This window comes from Trachymyrmex septentrionalis, unplaced genomic scaffold (assembly GCF_001594115.1).
Source record: "Trachymyrmex septentrionalis isolate Tsep2-gDNA-1 unplaced genomic scaffold, Tsep1.0 scaffold32, whole genome shotgun sequence".
Lineage (NCBI taxonomy): Eukaryota > Metazoa > Arthropoda > Insecta > Hymenoptera > Formicidae > Trachymyrmex > Trachymyrmex septentrionalis.
Genome location: NW_017305485.1, coordinates 3,710,821 through 3,724,827, shown reverse-complemented (window position 1 = coordinate 3,724,827; position 14,007 = coordinate 3,710,821). Strand labels below are relative to the sequence as shown.

The 14,007-nt window shown below is 27.8% G+C and overlaps 2 protein-coding genes across 6 annotated transcripts in view; one reads left to right on the top strand and one right to left on the bottom strand.

Annotated features, from left to right (window-relative positions):
• The window catches only part of LOC108749995 (phosphoenolpyruvate carboxykinase [GTP]-like), a 16,684-nt gene extending 12,831 nt beyond the window's left edge, over window positions 1–3,853 (bottom strand). The window contains exons 1-6 of one of the 5 annotated variants that reach the window (XR_001939405.1): window positions 3,655–3,853; window positions 2,711–3,131; window positions 1,870–2,130; window positions 1,437–1,621; window positions 887–1,281; window positions 270–617 (exon numbers count right to left, since the gene is read on the bottom strand). Coding sequence is in view for 1 of the 5 variants with exons in the window: in XM_018489138.1 (XP_018344640.1) it covers window positions 270–617; window positions 887–1,281; window positions 1,437–1,621; window positions 1,870–2,130; window positions 2,711–2,940 (1,419 nt within the window). In the remaining 4 variants the exon portion in view is untranslated. Of the gene's footprint in view, window positions 1–269; window positions 618–886; window positions 1,282–1,436; window positions 1,622–1,869; window positions 2,131–2,710; window positions 3,495–3,625 lie in introns of those variants that run through there. The other 4 variants (XR_001939407.1, XR_001939406.1, XM_018489138.1 and 1 more) reach the window with 4 other exon arrangements.
• A 2,992-nt stretch (window positions 3,854–6,845) lies between these two features.
• The window catches only part of LOC108749834 (aminopeptidase N-like), a 9,713-nt gene continuing 2,551 nt past the window's right edge, over window positions 6,846–14,007 (top strand). Inside the window, 9 exon segments of the mRNA XM_018488809.1 lie at window positions 6,846–6,852; window positions 8,542–8,938; window positions 9,228–9,701; window positions 10,414–10,597; window positions 11,096–11,252; window positions 11,553–11,634; window positions 11,978–12,330; window positions 12,852–13,126; window positions 13,653–13,843. Of these exon segments, the coding sequence (XP_018344311.1) occupies window positions 6,846–6,852; window positions 8,542–8,938; window positions 9,228–9,701; window positions 10,414–10,597; window positions 11,096–11,252; window positions 11,553–11,634; window positions 11,978–12,330; window positions 12,852–13,126; window positions 13,653–13,843 (2,120 nt within the window).

The following is a 14,007-nucleotide window of genomic DNA, read 5'->3' as shown; positions in this document are numbered from 1 at the left end:
TGTGTGTGTGTGTGTGTGTGTGTGTGTGTGTGTGTGTGTGTGTGTGTGTGTGTGTGTATGTATATATAATACATATATATATGTCGTATTCACATACTTTGTCGTATTTTTAATAATACTATTACATTAAATTCTAAAAATTGAATTAAAATAATGCAGAAATAGCAAATAAGTTTCAAACACTATTTTTAAAAAAGTTTTAAATTTTTCTGTAATGTTTTCGTATTGTCATTTAATTTCGCTTATAAACAGTCGTCGTTCTATCTTACCTTGATATTATCTGCAACTTCTTTTTCCATTCCTTCCCAATATACTCCTCCATCGCTAGTAGACGCCACATTAGTGAAAATGGTATTTTTGAAGATAGTTTTCATAGCATTGGGATTCGTAGCCGAACTCGTACCGGGAGCAACTCCGAAAAATCCATTCTCTGGATTAATGGCACGTAAATTTCCTTTGTTATCGAATCTCATCCATGCGATGTCATCTCCTACGCATTCAATCTTATAACCCGGCAAAGTAGGTTGCATCATAGCCAAGTTTGTTTTACCGCAAGCGCTTGGAAAAGCGGCGGCGATATATCGTTTTTTGCCCTTAGGATTTGTGACACCTAGTATCTGAAGTAGAGAATAAACTTTACTTTATTACTGCTTTTATTTTAAAATTAAAATTGCATATTCTAGCATATATTTATAGAGGCAATTTTTAATGCTAATGTCCTGAATTGCTAGCTCATATTGCTATGTTGGATTAGAAAGTCACGTAAGAAGTCATATAAATTGAATCAAGTAATTAATAAAATAACAATAAAGCTATTTCTTAGTATTAATAAAGAAATAAGAAGGATAAATTATAATGAAAGAATAGAAAAAAATAGAAAACATACGAGCATATGTTCAGCAAGCCATCCTTCTTTCCTGGCTATCGTCGAGCCAATTCGAAGCGCAAAGCACTTTTTTCCTAATAGAGAATTTCCACCGTAACCACTTCCATAAGATACAATCTCATTTTTCGCGGGCTTGTGAAGGATAATTGTTCTTTCAGGATCGCACGGCCATGAATGACTTACACTGACTTTTGAATTATGCTTTGGAACACCCACCGAGTGTAAACATTTAACGAAATCATCATTTCCCAAAGCTTCGAGTACTTTTTCTCCCATTCTAGTCATTATTCTCATTGAACAGACTACGTAAGCCGAATCGGTAATTTCTATACCAATTTTAGATAATGGGGAGTCTACGGGTCCCATACTGAAAGGAATTACGTACATGGTGCGTCCTATAAAAAAATCTAGTTATCGTTTCATTCATATAACAATAAGTAATTTTTAATTATTTATACAAGTATATTTATGAGATTTAGTACATTGTTCACATATATAGTTTATACAATTTAATATTTGAAAGTCATAAATATTCAAAATTTCTGCTGACCTTTCATACAACCCGGAAAACGTTCTAAAATAGCTTTTTCCATATCATTAGGAGAGATCCAATTTCCAAGATCTCCAGTTACATCTTTACGTGGTGTAGGAATAGTATCCTTTTCCAAATCTGTACTGATGAACGTACATTTCTCGACGCGTGCCACATCCGCAGGATTAGTCTTTGCCAACCAGCTGTTATATAAAATGCATTTGTGAAAAAAATAATTTAAGCAACATTTAACAATTTAATAAATTGACTTTTAATACCGAGATATACTAATTAATATTTAATACGCTCTGAGTATTACATACGAATTATTTTTCTTAAATTCTTATGAAGAAATTATTTTTTGTTAAACAGTGTAAATAATGAAATAAGATTTAATAGAGTAGTCGGTAGATGTTTTCTGTTTAGTTCAGGAAGAACCTGGATCACTCACCAATTTTCATATTTCGGCAAATTTTCGATAGTCTCATTTTTCTGGAGAATTTTTAACATTTGCATATATTCGATATCTGTACCATTACATATATAAATGTCTTTAGGACTACATAGCAAAGCGCATTCCTCGATGTAATATCGAAGTTGAGATGAGATCTCTACCGTGCATGCGTTTAAAAGCGGTATTTTACCAATATAATCAAATCCATTTTTTAATAATGGGTCTTTTGCTGCGTAAGTTACGATGAATCTCGAGATTCTGAAAAGGCATAATTGAAACATGTTAAACAAAGATATCGTTATAAATAAAATTGTGTTAATTTTGACTGTTGCAAAATTATATCAAATATTATATATTTGATATATTTGTTTACCAACAAATTATTTAGTAATTTTATTCTTTTCTGGAAAAAATCTGACTGATATTATTGTAATAGTAATTTATTTTTAAGCTTTTTTAAGTTATAATTTTAAATATTTTGTTCTCGTATAAATATACGCAGCGTTTTCTTATTCAGATTAAAATTTTATAATCGTAAAGTTTGTGTAAACTTAAAGAATGAATTTCCTTTTCGTATTTACAGATTTGAATTTTAATTTTTAGATTAAAAATATTAATTTCATGATTTTAAAGTACATTACATGATATCTAATATAATAGAACAAGCATTACATGGAAAATTAATTAATGAAGAATGAGTGTGCATTCGTCTTATTTCTACCTTTCTATTTTATATATTTTCAGTTTTAATTAATAGCCTTATTGTTGCATTATTATTATTATTATTAGAATTATTGTTTTTTTTTTAATTAAAAAGTCGAAGGAAGTGGATACTTACTGAGGATGATAGATATTGACAGCGTGCGGCATCCTGCGAGCTTTTTCGATCGTGAAGACAGACGGTGCAAAAAAATGCGTGGAGCGAGTGATTTTCGGAATCGAAGTTAAGCTGAGACAATGGCCTGTGGTGAAACAGCGACAGTTGATGGAGAGGTTTTTTTGTTTGTTGTCGAACTGCCGCGAAACTCGCGTCAAATTCGTCCAGCTGATACCTTGGAATTTTGGCATGTTACCACTGTTTGTCTCTCTTAAAGCGCTTCCTTTATATGTGATTGCAGAATGTTTTGCCTGCGGACGAGCCCCAGTGATCTGTCCGTCTAATTGGTCGATAAGAAGAACTATCGTTGAACTTCCGATTGATAGTGGGGAGTATAAAATCGTAATCCGGGCAGGTTCACGCAGCGGTGACCGCAAAACAACTAAGAATTACTGATTGTAAGGAGCTGCACATAATAAAAGGAATAGAGAATAGGGAAGAGAGAATAAGCATTTCAACCTATCAGAAACTGTATATTTCACATTATTTATTATGATAGGTTGAAATTCTTATTCTCTGTTCCCTGTTCCTTATTCTTTTCATTGTGTGCAGTCTCCAACTAATACACATCTGACACACATTCTGCCACGTTCTTGATAAAATTTTGCTTTTTTGACTGATCAAAGTTCGAAGGAGATTCACAATGAGAAGCCAATTCCTTGAAAATTGGTTAATATCACATATCACCAAGAGATACCACTTTTTAAATCATGAATGATTATCGAAAGCAAGTTGCAAAAGCTCAAGAAACTGTTAATAACGAAGTTATTAAGTCAAATTAAGAATAAATTAAATATTGAAAAAAATAACAAATAGCCATTGTAGCGCGAAACGATATGCATTGACGATTGAATCTTTCTGAAAAGTAAAAGCTACTTGATAGCTGTGACGTCGATTAAACTCACTTTCGCATTAAATTGAAATCAGCGATTGAACGGATTTTATATCGAAAGCCGTTAGCCGCTCTCGCTGATCTATTTTTACTTGACTGTCTTGCTTGTCCACTTACTTTCCGCTATTTTACACAGACAACTTAATTATCATCAACACCGCTGGTAAACGAGTAAGACTACTATCGACATTTCACACTATTATCCAGCTGCGATAAAAGGATCGTGTCTTTTATTCGGATGCTCGAACCCACTCGACGTTCCGTAAAAAACAGTGATAAATGATAAAGCCCCATAGGAGAATTTTGTTTAATCGTGTTTGCAAGTAGAAGATACGTCTTTCGTGAGACAAAGAATTATAGCACTAAGATTGTATCATCATCATTCAAGTGTTTACAATGCCATATATTTTTCTCGGTAGTCGTAAAACGTCAAATGAGAAATGACGTAGGATTATTTGATAAATATGAAAAATGAATAACATATATATATATTTTTATTTATCAAATAATCATACATTATTTCTATTTTTAAATAAAATGATACATTAAAATAATCCCTCACTGTATATATAGATTTTATCTCTTGTAATTGAAAAACATTTGTTAAAATGAGAAACAACTAAAATATTTGAGGTATAACTGGCGTTAAAATAATTGTATTCTGTATTATAATATATTATATCCATTTACGTATTCCACGCACGCACACATGTATATTGTATATACATATATGCACATATATTTGAAACAAATGCGCTTTATTATTTTTTATCATTATTATATGTGAAAATGGGAAAGAATTTTTTTTTATTTCTCTTTCTCTCTCGCTATATTATCGCAAGAAATATCGAATTTATAAATTATCGCTGCCAGACAGTAGATGAACTATGGATCAAAGTCTGGAGTAGATTCTATTGAGGTACATTGATAAATCGCCAATATAAGGCAATAAATCACGCTTCAAGTGTTTAAGTAATTTGCGATTTCGAACATTTCGAAATTGCAATGTTAATATCAAATACAATAAAAATAATAGATTCTTACAAAAGTGCATTCTTTTAAAAAAAAAATGTGTAATATATTCTTAAATTAATTTTTATTTAACTTACATTGAACTAATTATATGATATGTTAAATATCATACAACTATATCTATCTTTATTTATATGTGTAGTTGTACTTAAATGTCTTATTTTAAATGTTGTTGTTACGGTTTCTAAAATTTTTAGCAGTATTGTAATATTGCTGAAAGTTTTAGACTTCCTCGAGAATATATATGTCATATTATAATATTCCAGTCTCACGTCAAATTATAAACTTGCGAATGACGAAATCACGCATACAAATACAAATGCGCTCTTACGCGCCTTGACGTATCTGGAGGCTCGCCTGCGTGGCCTATGATACGCTTATCGACGAGATTGCATAAGAGCTGTATCGTTGGCATGATGTATGCATTGATATTAATTTCATAAGAAAAGATAGTCCAAATTCTAATGATAGTGTTCTTTTATCGCAATTTTATATTTTTATTTTTTTTTTTTCCTTAATTTTTTGTACCTTCTTCCTCCAATCTTCTACAAGGATCTTTATTTCCTTTTCTTTCCTGTCTTTGTTTTGATTTTTATTGTTTTTGCTTTCGATTGTTTTGGTGTAAAATCTTTTTATTCTCTTTTTCATTTGATCGTTTCTTCCTCTTTTCCTCTTTCTCTGAAGATGAACACCAAGTGCGATAATTTGTTATATACAGTCAGGGATTATTTTAATGTATCATTTAATTTAAAAAAAGAAATAATGTGTGATTATTTGATAAACAAAAATATATACATATTATTGATTTTTTGAAATATGTAATATAAACGTTAACTGTAGCGCTTACTAGTTGCTTAATGTATTTACGATGAAAGAACCCCCTGCGATGAGTTGAGCAATTGTTTGTGAAACATTATCGTGGTCTTTAACCTCGGCACTTCACAATTAAAAGAGGAAATTTTCTGAGAGCTGAGTATTAAGTACTTCAGAATCGAGCATTACGAAATGTTCATATCAAACGTAAGAGACTGCGAGAGAAAAATCGCCACGTCTATTACATTTCGCAAGTTGAGAAAGCGGGCGTGATCAACTTGTTTTTCTTTTGCATAATCTTTGGAATATTATAGCTGCATTATATAAAATATTTAATTATATTAATAATAAATTATTTTAAAATAAAAATATATAATATATTTTCGTGTATAAAAGAGCTTAATATTCGAGAAGAAAGGAAGATGTAGCAAATTTGATTTATTAAATCATTATCCATTTCATTTTTTACATCGATAATACACATATTGATGTGTGCGTACATGTTGTGTACTGGATGTCGGGAATGATAGGCTTAATGTTTCTCATATAAATGTAATGAGCAGTTTCCAAGCTAATGAAGAAGAAACAGTTGCATCTTTTTCATTCGCATTTTTACAATAATTTTATGTTTGTATACGCATATGTATTTATGAATTGTAAGTAAAGGAATTGTAGATCAAAATTGATAAAAAAAAAAATCGTAGATAAAGCACTATAACGAATTTTAATATAATATATTAATAATAATAAAATATTGATTAATGCAATCCAATACAGTAAAATAAGAGGACATCTGATAAATCTGTTAACTTTCTGTTCTCTTATTCATGTTATTATCGCATATTGTTGTCGTGCCACTAGGAAAATATAATAGTTCAACATGACGCGGAACATAGTATGTCTTTTCCATACATACGTAATGATAAAATGTAAATAGAAATAATTGGAGTGCTGCAATTTGTTTTTGAGAGAAGATTAAATTTTTATGAAGCACTATTTAACTCGATAATACTAAAAAAATAGAGACAATAAGATATATATATATATAAATCGACATGCAAAAAGATATATACAAATTGTCCTCCAATATTCGAACGCTTTTTATCAAGTAGTTTGTCTGTCCAATGAAGTGACATTACCTCGATACAAATGATAAAAATGTACAACATTTTTTCCAATTAATTCTTTGCGCTCTATATATTTTTACGCAATTGACAGTACATTACTTTACGTGCTATAATATTAATTTATGTGCAGTTTTATAATGTATTATACATAATGTGCCTTATATTTATTTATATGTATTAAGAACGATACAATATTATACTTTAGTATAATTTTATTGCTAGTCGAGTTGGCATGTGGTGTAAAACAGTAAGATTTTTAAAGCCAATCATATAATTTAAAGCACAAAAGGTTAATTAAATCAGAGTGTCATTAAAATCTTTATAAAACGTACTTTTATTTTCTTTCTTAAAACTTGCAGGATTTTTTTAGAGAGAAAGATAAAGAAAAACTTTCTCTCTTCAATAGTTTAATTATACTTGTTGAGTTTAAGCATTTTAATATTTGCAAAATATAAAATGATCGATTTCAAGGCAAATGTAAAATAAGAATCCAATAAGAAAATTAGAATGCTGTATTTAATATTGTAATGTGTGTGGCATAAGAACGAAAGATTCTTATAAAATAGAATAAAAAATAAAAAATGTTGAATATAGTTTTGTTTCAACTGTTGGTATGCTTTCTGAGAAAACAAGTTTAAATATAAAATTGTAATATTTGAAAGGTATATTTAAGTATATATTTATTCTGCGTTGCTTATTGATCATATATGACCTTAGCAGTTTATCATAATATTACTGTACTTATTAGCCAACATCTTATTAGTATTTCGTGGTTTCTCGAAACGTTAAGATCGTAATTTGGCATACATATGCTATTAACGATCTCTCTATGGTGATATATTAATAATTTAACTAATTATTGTAGAGAATTACATTTTTATTGGTATACAACTTTAATTTATATGGTAAGTCATTAAAAATACCTTTTTTACTACAAAAACGTACAAAATACGAACGATTTTATTTTCGATTAAAGACATTTTTATCAACTATCGAAATTGTTGATGCATTTTAAAATATAAATTTTATATTTTTATTCTTCCAATGTTATATTCAACCGACATAAAAATTATTTTAGCAATAATAGCATATATTTTATCATTTTAAAATCATAAGCTAGGTTAAAATTTTGTATTACATACTTATAGTACCAAAGCAGATATAAAATAAATGTGAAATTTTATATTATATGCATAATTATTTGTTAGTTGTTTGTTAAACTGTAATCTGATTATAAAAAATAATAAAGGACAACTTGTTAATAAACATATGCCGAATTATTATCAGTGATACTATCAATGATAATTGACCTTGTTTGAGAGAAAACATATCATATCTTTATAAATCGCTGCCTGAGTCTAAATTTCTAAGTTCGAAGTATTAAGAATTTAATAAAGTTAATTTTTAATTAATAGCTTTAATTAAAAAAAATAAGCATTAAAATGAAGTAACAGTTTCTTAGCACACATACATGCTACTTTCACATCCAAAAACAATTTTCTAGAAAATTATTAAAAATTTATATACTTTTACTTTTACCGTCATTTTTATTTAAATTTTTATAAATTAACAATAACAACTATTTCAAATAATAGTAAAAAGTATATATATATATATATATATATATATAAAATAAAAAGCTATATCAAATATTTTCTTATATAAATGGAGTTACACATTAAAACCTATGAGATAAAAAATTTCTGTAATACATTCTCTTATCAAAAGGCATTATGAAAAAAGTATATGAATTCAGTTTATATTTGTTTTTCTAACAAAAAGTCATTACTTTGCAGAAATATTTAAAATGAAAATAATTATGTACTTTGCAAACGCGTTATGTTTCATAACTCTTATCATAATAATATATGATTCGAAAAATAAAATATATAATTTGAAAAATAAGAAAAACGAATTCCGTCCTGCAGTTAAACAAATTAACCGTTTACCAACATATATAGTACCCACGAATTATAATATCAAGTTAATACCGTATTTCGAAAAGAACTATACTGCTTATACGTTAGAAGGCGAAACCAGTATCAAGATCTTTATTTATCAAAAAACGCAATACATATATTTGCATCAATATTTTTTGGATATATTTGACACGCCCACATTGATTAACGAGGCTAACGGTAACAGCTATAAATTATTATGGGAACAACATATGTATAATTCTACAACGCATATATTAACATTTTACCTCACGGAGGATCTCTTGCCTGGGTATTATATTCTGAATATGAAATTCTACAGTATGCCGGTTCATCTCAAAGAAAATGTTTTAGAAATTTCATTTAGGAATGGAAGACAAGATGTAATGTGAGTAAATATTAAGAGATTAAAAACGCACTACATATTATATATTGACAAATGTATATTTTCCAGTTCCTAATATTTTTTAATTAATATACAGGCTTGCAAAAATGAGACTTTGGAAAATCTACTGAGATGTAGGAGTGGTTTCTGACTTAAAATTCGTGGCTTTAAATATGTACCAGATTCGGATTTAGCGCAAAAAATTACGTCACAAACCACTCCTATATCTCAGTGGATCAAATCGCAGGACTGTGTTACTGAAGACTCTTCATTACCTTTCATTAAATTGCAGGTGGTTAAACGCAGTATATTTTCAACCTATTAGGGGCCGACGATTATTTCCATGTTGGGATGAACCAGCATTTAAAACCACTTTTAACATTTCCATACTGCATCATACAAATTATACGGCTTTGTCGAATATGCCGATTCGAAATTTAGAGTATGTGGATAATAACATGGTTTGGACACATTTTCACGCTACTCCGTTAATGTCAACATATCATGTGGCAGTTGTGCTGACCAATTTTCCCTCTTATCGTATTAACGCAAATACCTTCGAACATCAAACTATGTGGTGCAGACCATATACTGCACGAGATACAAAATTTGCGCGGAATATATTTGACATTGTTACATCGTATTTAAGAATCAGATGGAATAAAAAAATCGCAAAATTAGATCACGTTGTTCTTCCAGAATCCGAAAATATGTGGAATTGGTACTTGCGAGATGGCATGTCGCAATGGGGACTTATTTTTTACAGGTACAATAATACATACATTATTAAAACAGAAGAGAAGATATTAATTAATGTGTTAATATTTTTATCATATCTAAAATTGGTTTAATTGGTTAAAAAGTACAAGGAAACAACATTAACATTTAAAATTTATTCAAAAATATTTTTATATCTGTATTTTTTATGTTTACGTAATTTAACAAATGGAAGTTTATAACACTGTTATAAATTATTTCTTTCATAACGTTTTTTTTAAATAACAGCAGCGTAGTTACATCTTTTTCATAATAGTAATGAATTTTGAATATAGTTACGTTTATATCAGTTTTTCCGTATTCAGCATATTTATACATACATAATTTTTGTACTTGTAGTACAAGTAAGATTCAATCTTGAATCTTGGATACCTTGCTGGAAAAGTTATATTTTCACATATCGGTTTAATGTCATTAATATTTACTGTTTTTATTAATATTTAAAGAAAAAATATTGCAAAACTTTTTAGACTGATCTTAATTTAATTTTAAAAAAGTAACAATAACGAATAGTTACTTTTTAAGTAACGGTAACGAATTTATGAGACTCACTAACTAGTAATGGTAATTAGTTATTTAATTATTGTAACTAATTAATTATTTTACTCGATAAGGAGTATTAACGATAACTAATTATTTTTGAACTTAACCTTCTATTCTCTGATGAGAACTTAACATAATTATTTATAAATGACTTTTAGGGAAAGAAGAATTATATATAATGAAGCAATAGATCCTCCTTCACGTAAAATAGAGATTACGCGATTAGTGGCGCATGAAGTAGCACATCATTGGTCGAGTAATCTGATCAGACTATCTTGGTGGTCTTATTTATGGATAATCGATGGTATTGCAGGATTGCTTGCAGCAAATACCGTTAATGAGGTTTTCTTATTTACATATATCTTTTGCATTAGCTAGAGAGTTAATTTAATTATAATTAAAGGGAATTAGAGGATATTTAAAAAAGAATATTTCTTGATTCAATGTACAGAATCACAAAATTTTGCAAATTTTTTAGCTGTTAAGAATAGAACATCGACCAATACTTCCTAATTTTTGTAAAATCTGAAATATAAAAACAGTCAGGAAATAGCATATTTAAATCAAAATAATAAGTTTAAATTAATGGTGGTACAAAAAGTAAAATTATTTATACGACAGTGATAAGAATAATGTTATTTTACTATTATTTGTAGACATTGCAGTTAATAATGCTAAATAGCTAAATAAATGCGTCTCTAAAACATAATTTTCTGGTGTCTCTAACATACCTTGTGATATAAAGACGTCTTTAAAACGCATATTGTATATCCGTTATTATGCCGAGCATCTTTTCTGATTGAATATTTGTTTAATTACATTAAGAATTGTTATGTCCAGATTTTTCCAGATTCTCGGATATCAGATTTATTTGTAGTTCAGATTCAACATGATTCTCTTAACTTGGATACTCACTCCCTTATGAAACCTCTTCAACAAAATATCAATGATATCGCTGATATTGATTTGCTTTTTACCTCCATTTCTTATATCAAAGGTAAAGTTAAATAAATAATTCTATTAATACTCACACGCGCGCACACACACACACACACACACACATTCATATTTTCTCTTTATCTTTCATCTGAATATAAATGCAAGAAAAAGGCTCATATCCTTAAAGAGAGTTGTCTGTAATCTTTTTATGTTGCAATTAACTTTGTACAAAAATGAAAAAAGTATTAAAACTTATGATAAACTATTTTAAATAACAAAATTAATTAAATTCGATTTACGCTATAATAAATTCATTTTAATTATATCTTATAACATTTTATATTATCAATTTTTGTAGTACCTGCTATATTTCGCATGCTTCAACATACACTTACTGATGTAGTATATTGGAAGGGGATCAATAAGTATTTAAACATGCAGTAAGTAGTAATTTTAAATATAATTATAATAGAAATTAATTCATCTTATATGACATTATTACTTTGTTCTGAAGTACATTTAATACATTTACAAGCGGCTTATTATTTAATTGGCTTACTGCTATTTGATTTCAACTTTTAGATCTTAGATCGAGCTTTAGCCTTAAAAGCATAGCTTACTCAAAATGTATTAAATTATATAAATTCTAAATTATATATAAATTATGCTATATATAAATTATATTATACTATAATTGCGTAAAATAATTGCGAAATTATGTATTAATTATATAAAACATAATTGTAATTTATTATGATATTTGGTATCAATTAAATTTTAAAGATTTGGTCCATTTAGCTCTAAAAGCTCTGTCTCGAATTTATGGACCGCTATGCAAAATGCTTATATTGAATTGAATTCTGAGTACCCGTTATTTAACTTAAAATAATTTATGAATAAATGGACAACGACAAGCCAGTACCCCGTAGTAAATGTGATTCAAAATAGTCGAAGTGGCAATATAATAATATCACATAAAGGAAACTCATGGTGGATACCTATAACTTACACCACACAAACAGACCTCAATTTTAATGACACTGAACCCTATCATTGGCTAACACCATATATTAAAGAAATAAATATTCCAAATATTAAACAATCTGATTGGATCATATTGAACTTGCAGCAAACTGGTAAGTGTAAGCTAATAATTTTGTTAGTTAGTATTTCCTTCCTTTCGTAATATAATTTAATTTTAATATATTTTTTTAATAATATTATTATTAATTTTAATATTATTATTTTATTTGTTTTTTTTATTTATGCAAATTTAAAATATTTACATATTACAAAAACATAATATTATAATATTGTATAAGATCTCTGACACGTAAAATTTATTATATTTTTTGTATATTGTATGTTTGTGCGTATATGCGGCGTGCAGATATTACAACTCTATATTATTTGTCATGTCCTGTATTTAACTATATAAACCCTGTCATGTGCACTTCAATACATTAAATTAATTATTTATTTTAACGTATTATACATATAAAATTGTATCCTTGCAATTCCAATAAAAATCTTTTTTATACAATATATACTGTTCGCAATATTTTACAAAAAGGTACATATGTATATATATATTCTTTGTTTTATAAAATTAACGCAAAGCATCTAATCGATAATATTTTGATTTGTTATACAACAGGCTACTATCGTGTTAATTATGATCCAAGAATGTGGCAAAGAATCGCCTATTATTTAAATTCTGGCAATTATAAAAACATACATGTTCTGAATCGTGCTCAAATTCTTGACGATGCATTTTATTTTGCAATAGAAGAGAAATCTATAAATTTGTCTACATTTTGGAATCTTAGTAATTACTTATCGCAAGAGATAGATTATATAGTATGGTACCCTATGATCAAAGCTTTTGAATATCTGTCAATTTTTATTCCATTTTCGGAAATTGGACTTGAGGTATATAGTGAATTTCGTCAATGAAATATGTTATACTGTTTTATAAACATTTATTGCTGCGTTTATCGCATAATTTAAAATTACTATCTAAAAATTATATATTTTTTTATTTTTAAATAATAATTTTGAATAACAACAAATTATCTGATATCTAAAATATAATTATCTAAAATAAATGTGTATAATAATTATAGTTTATAATATAATCTAAAAATTGACATATAAATAATTTTGCAAGAGACAAAATTAAAGGAAGTTAGTAAAAAAATCATGTTTTTTTACTAGAGTTTGCAATAAACTTAGAAAACGCTTATAATTTTGTATAAATTTTTATATTTTATTACATTTAGATGTTTTAATAATTTCTTTACTAAGAATTGAAACTTTTAAAATACGTATCATATACAACGACAGTACTATAATATGTATTTAACATATACTAAGTATATTTAACACAGTTTTCTTTAAAAATAGTTATGACACAAATGATAAAGTTTATATAATTAGTTTACTTAATAATTTTTAGGAAGAAATGCGGAGAATTTTGCCTACGCTTTTTAAAAAAATAGGATATCAAGAAATTCCTAATGAGAATGATCTTACTAAATGTTTAAGACAAGAAATTGCAAAGTGGGCCTGTGTGCTCGGTGACTCCGATTGCAGAATTAATGCTACATCTAAACTGGAATGGCATCTTACCAACCCTGAAAAGCACAAGTACATATATTGTTTGATTTATGCTTTGGTCTTAACCATAAAATCTTAAAATTTAGCTAATAAGGCTGTTAGTCTTAATTAATCCTAATTGAAATCTGTATTCCTATTGATTGAATTTTAAGATTTTAGGGCCGAAGCATAAACTGGGCATATATATATATATA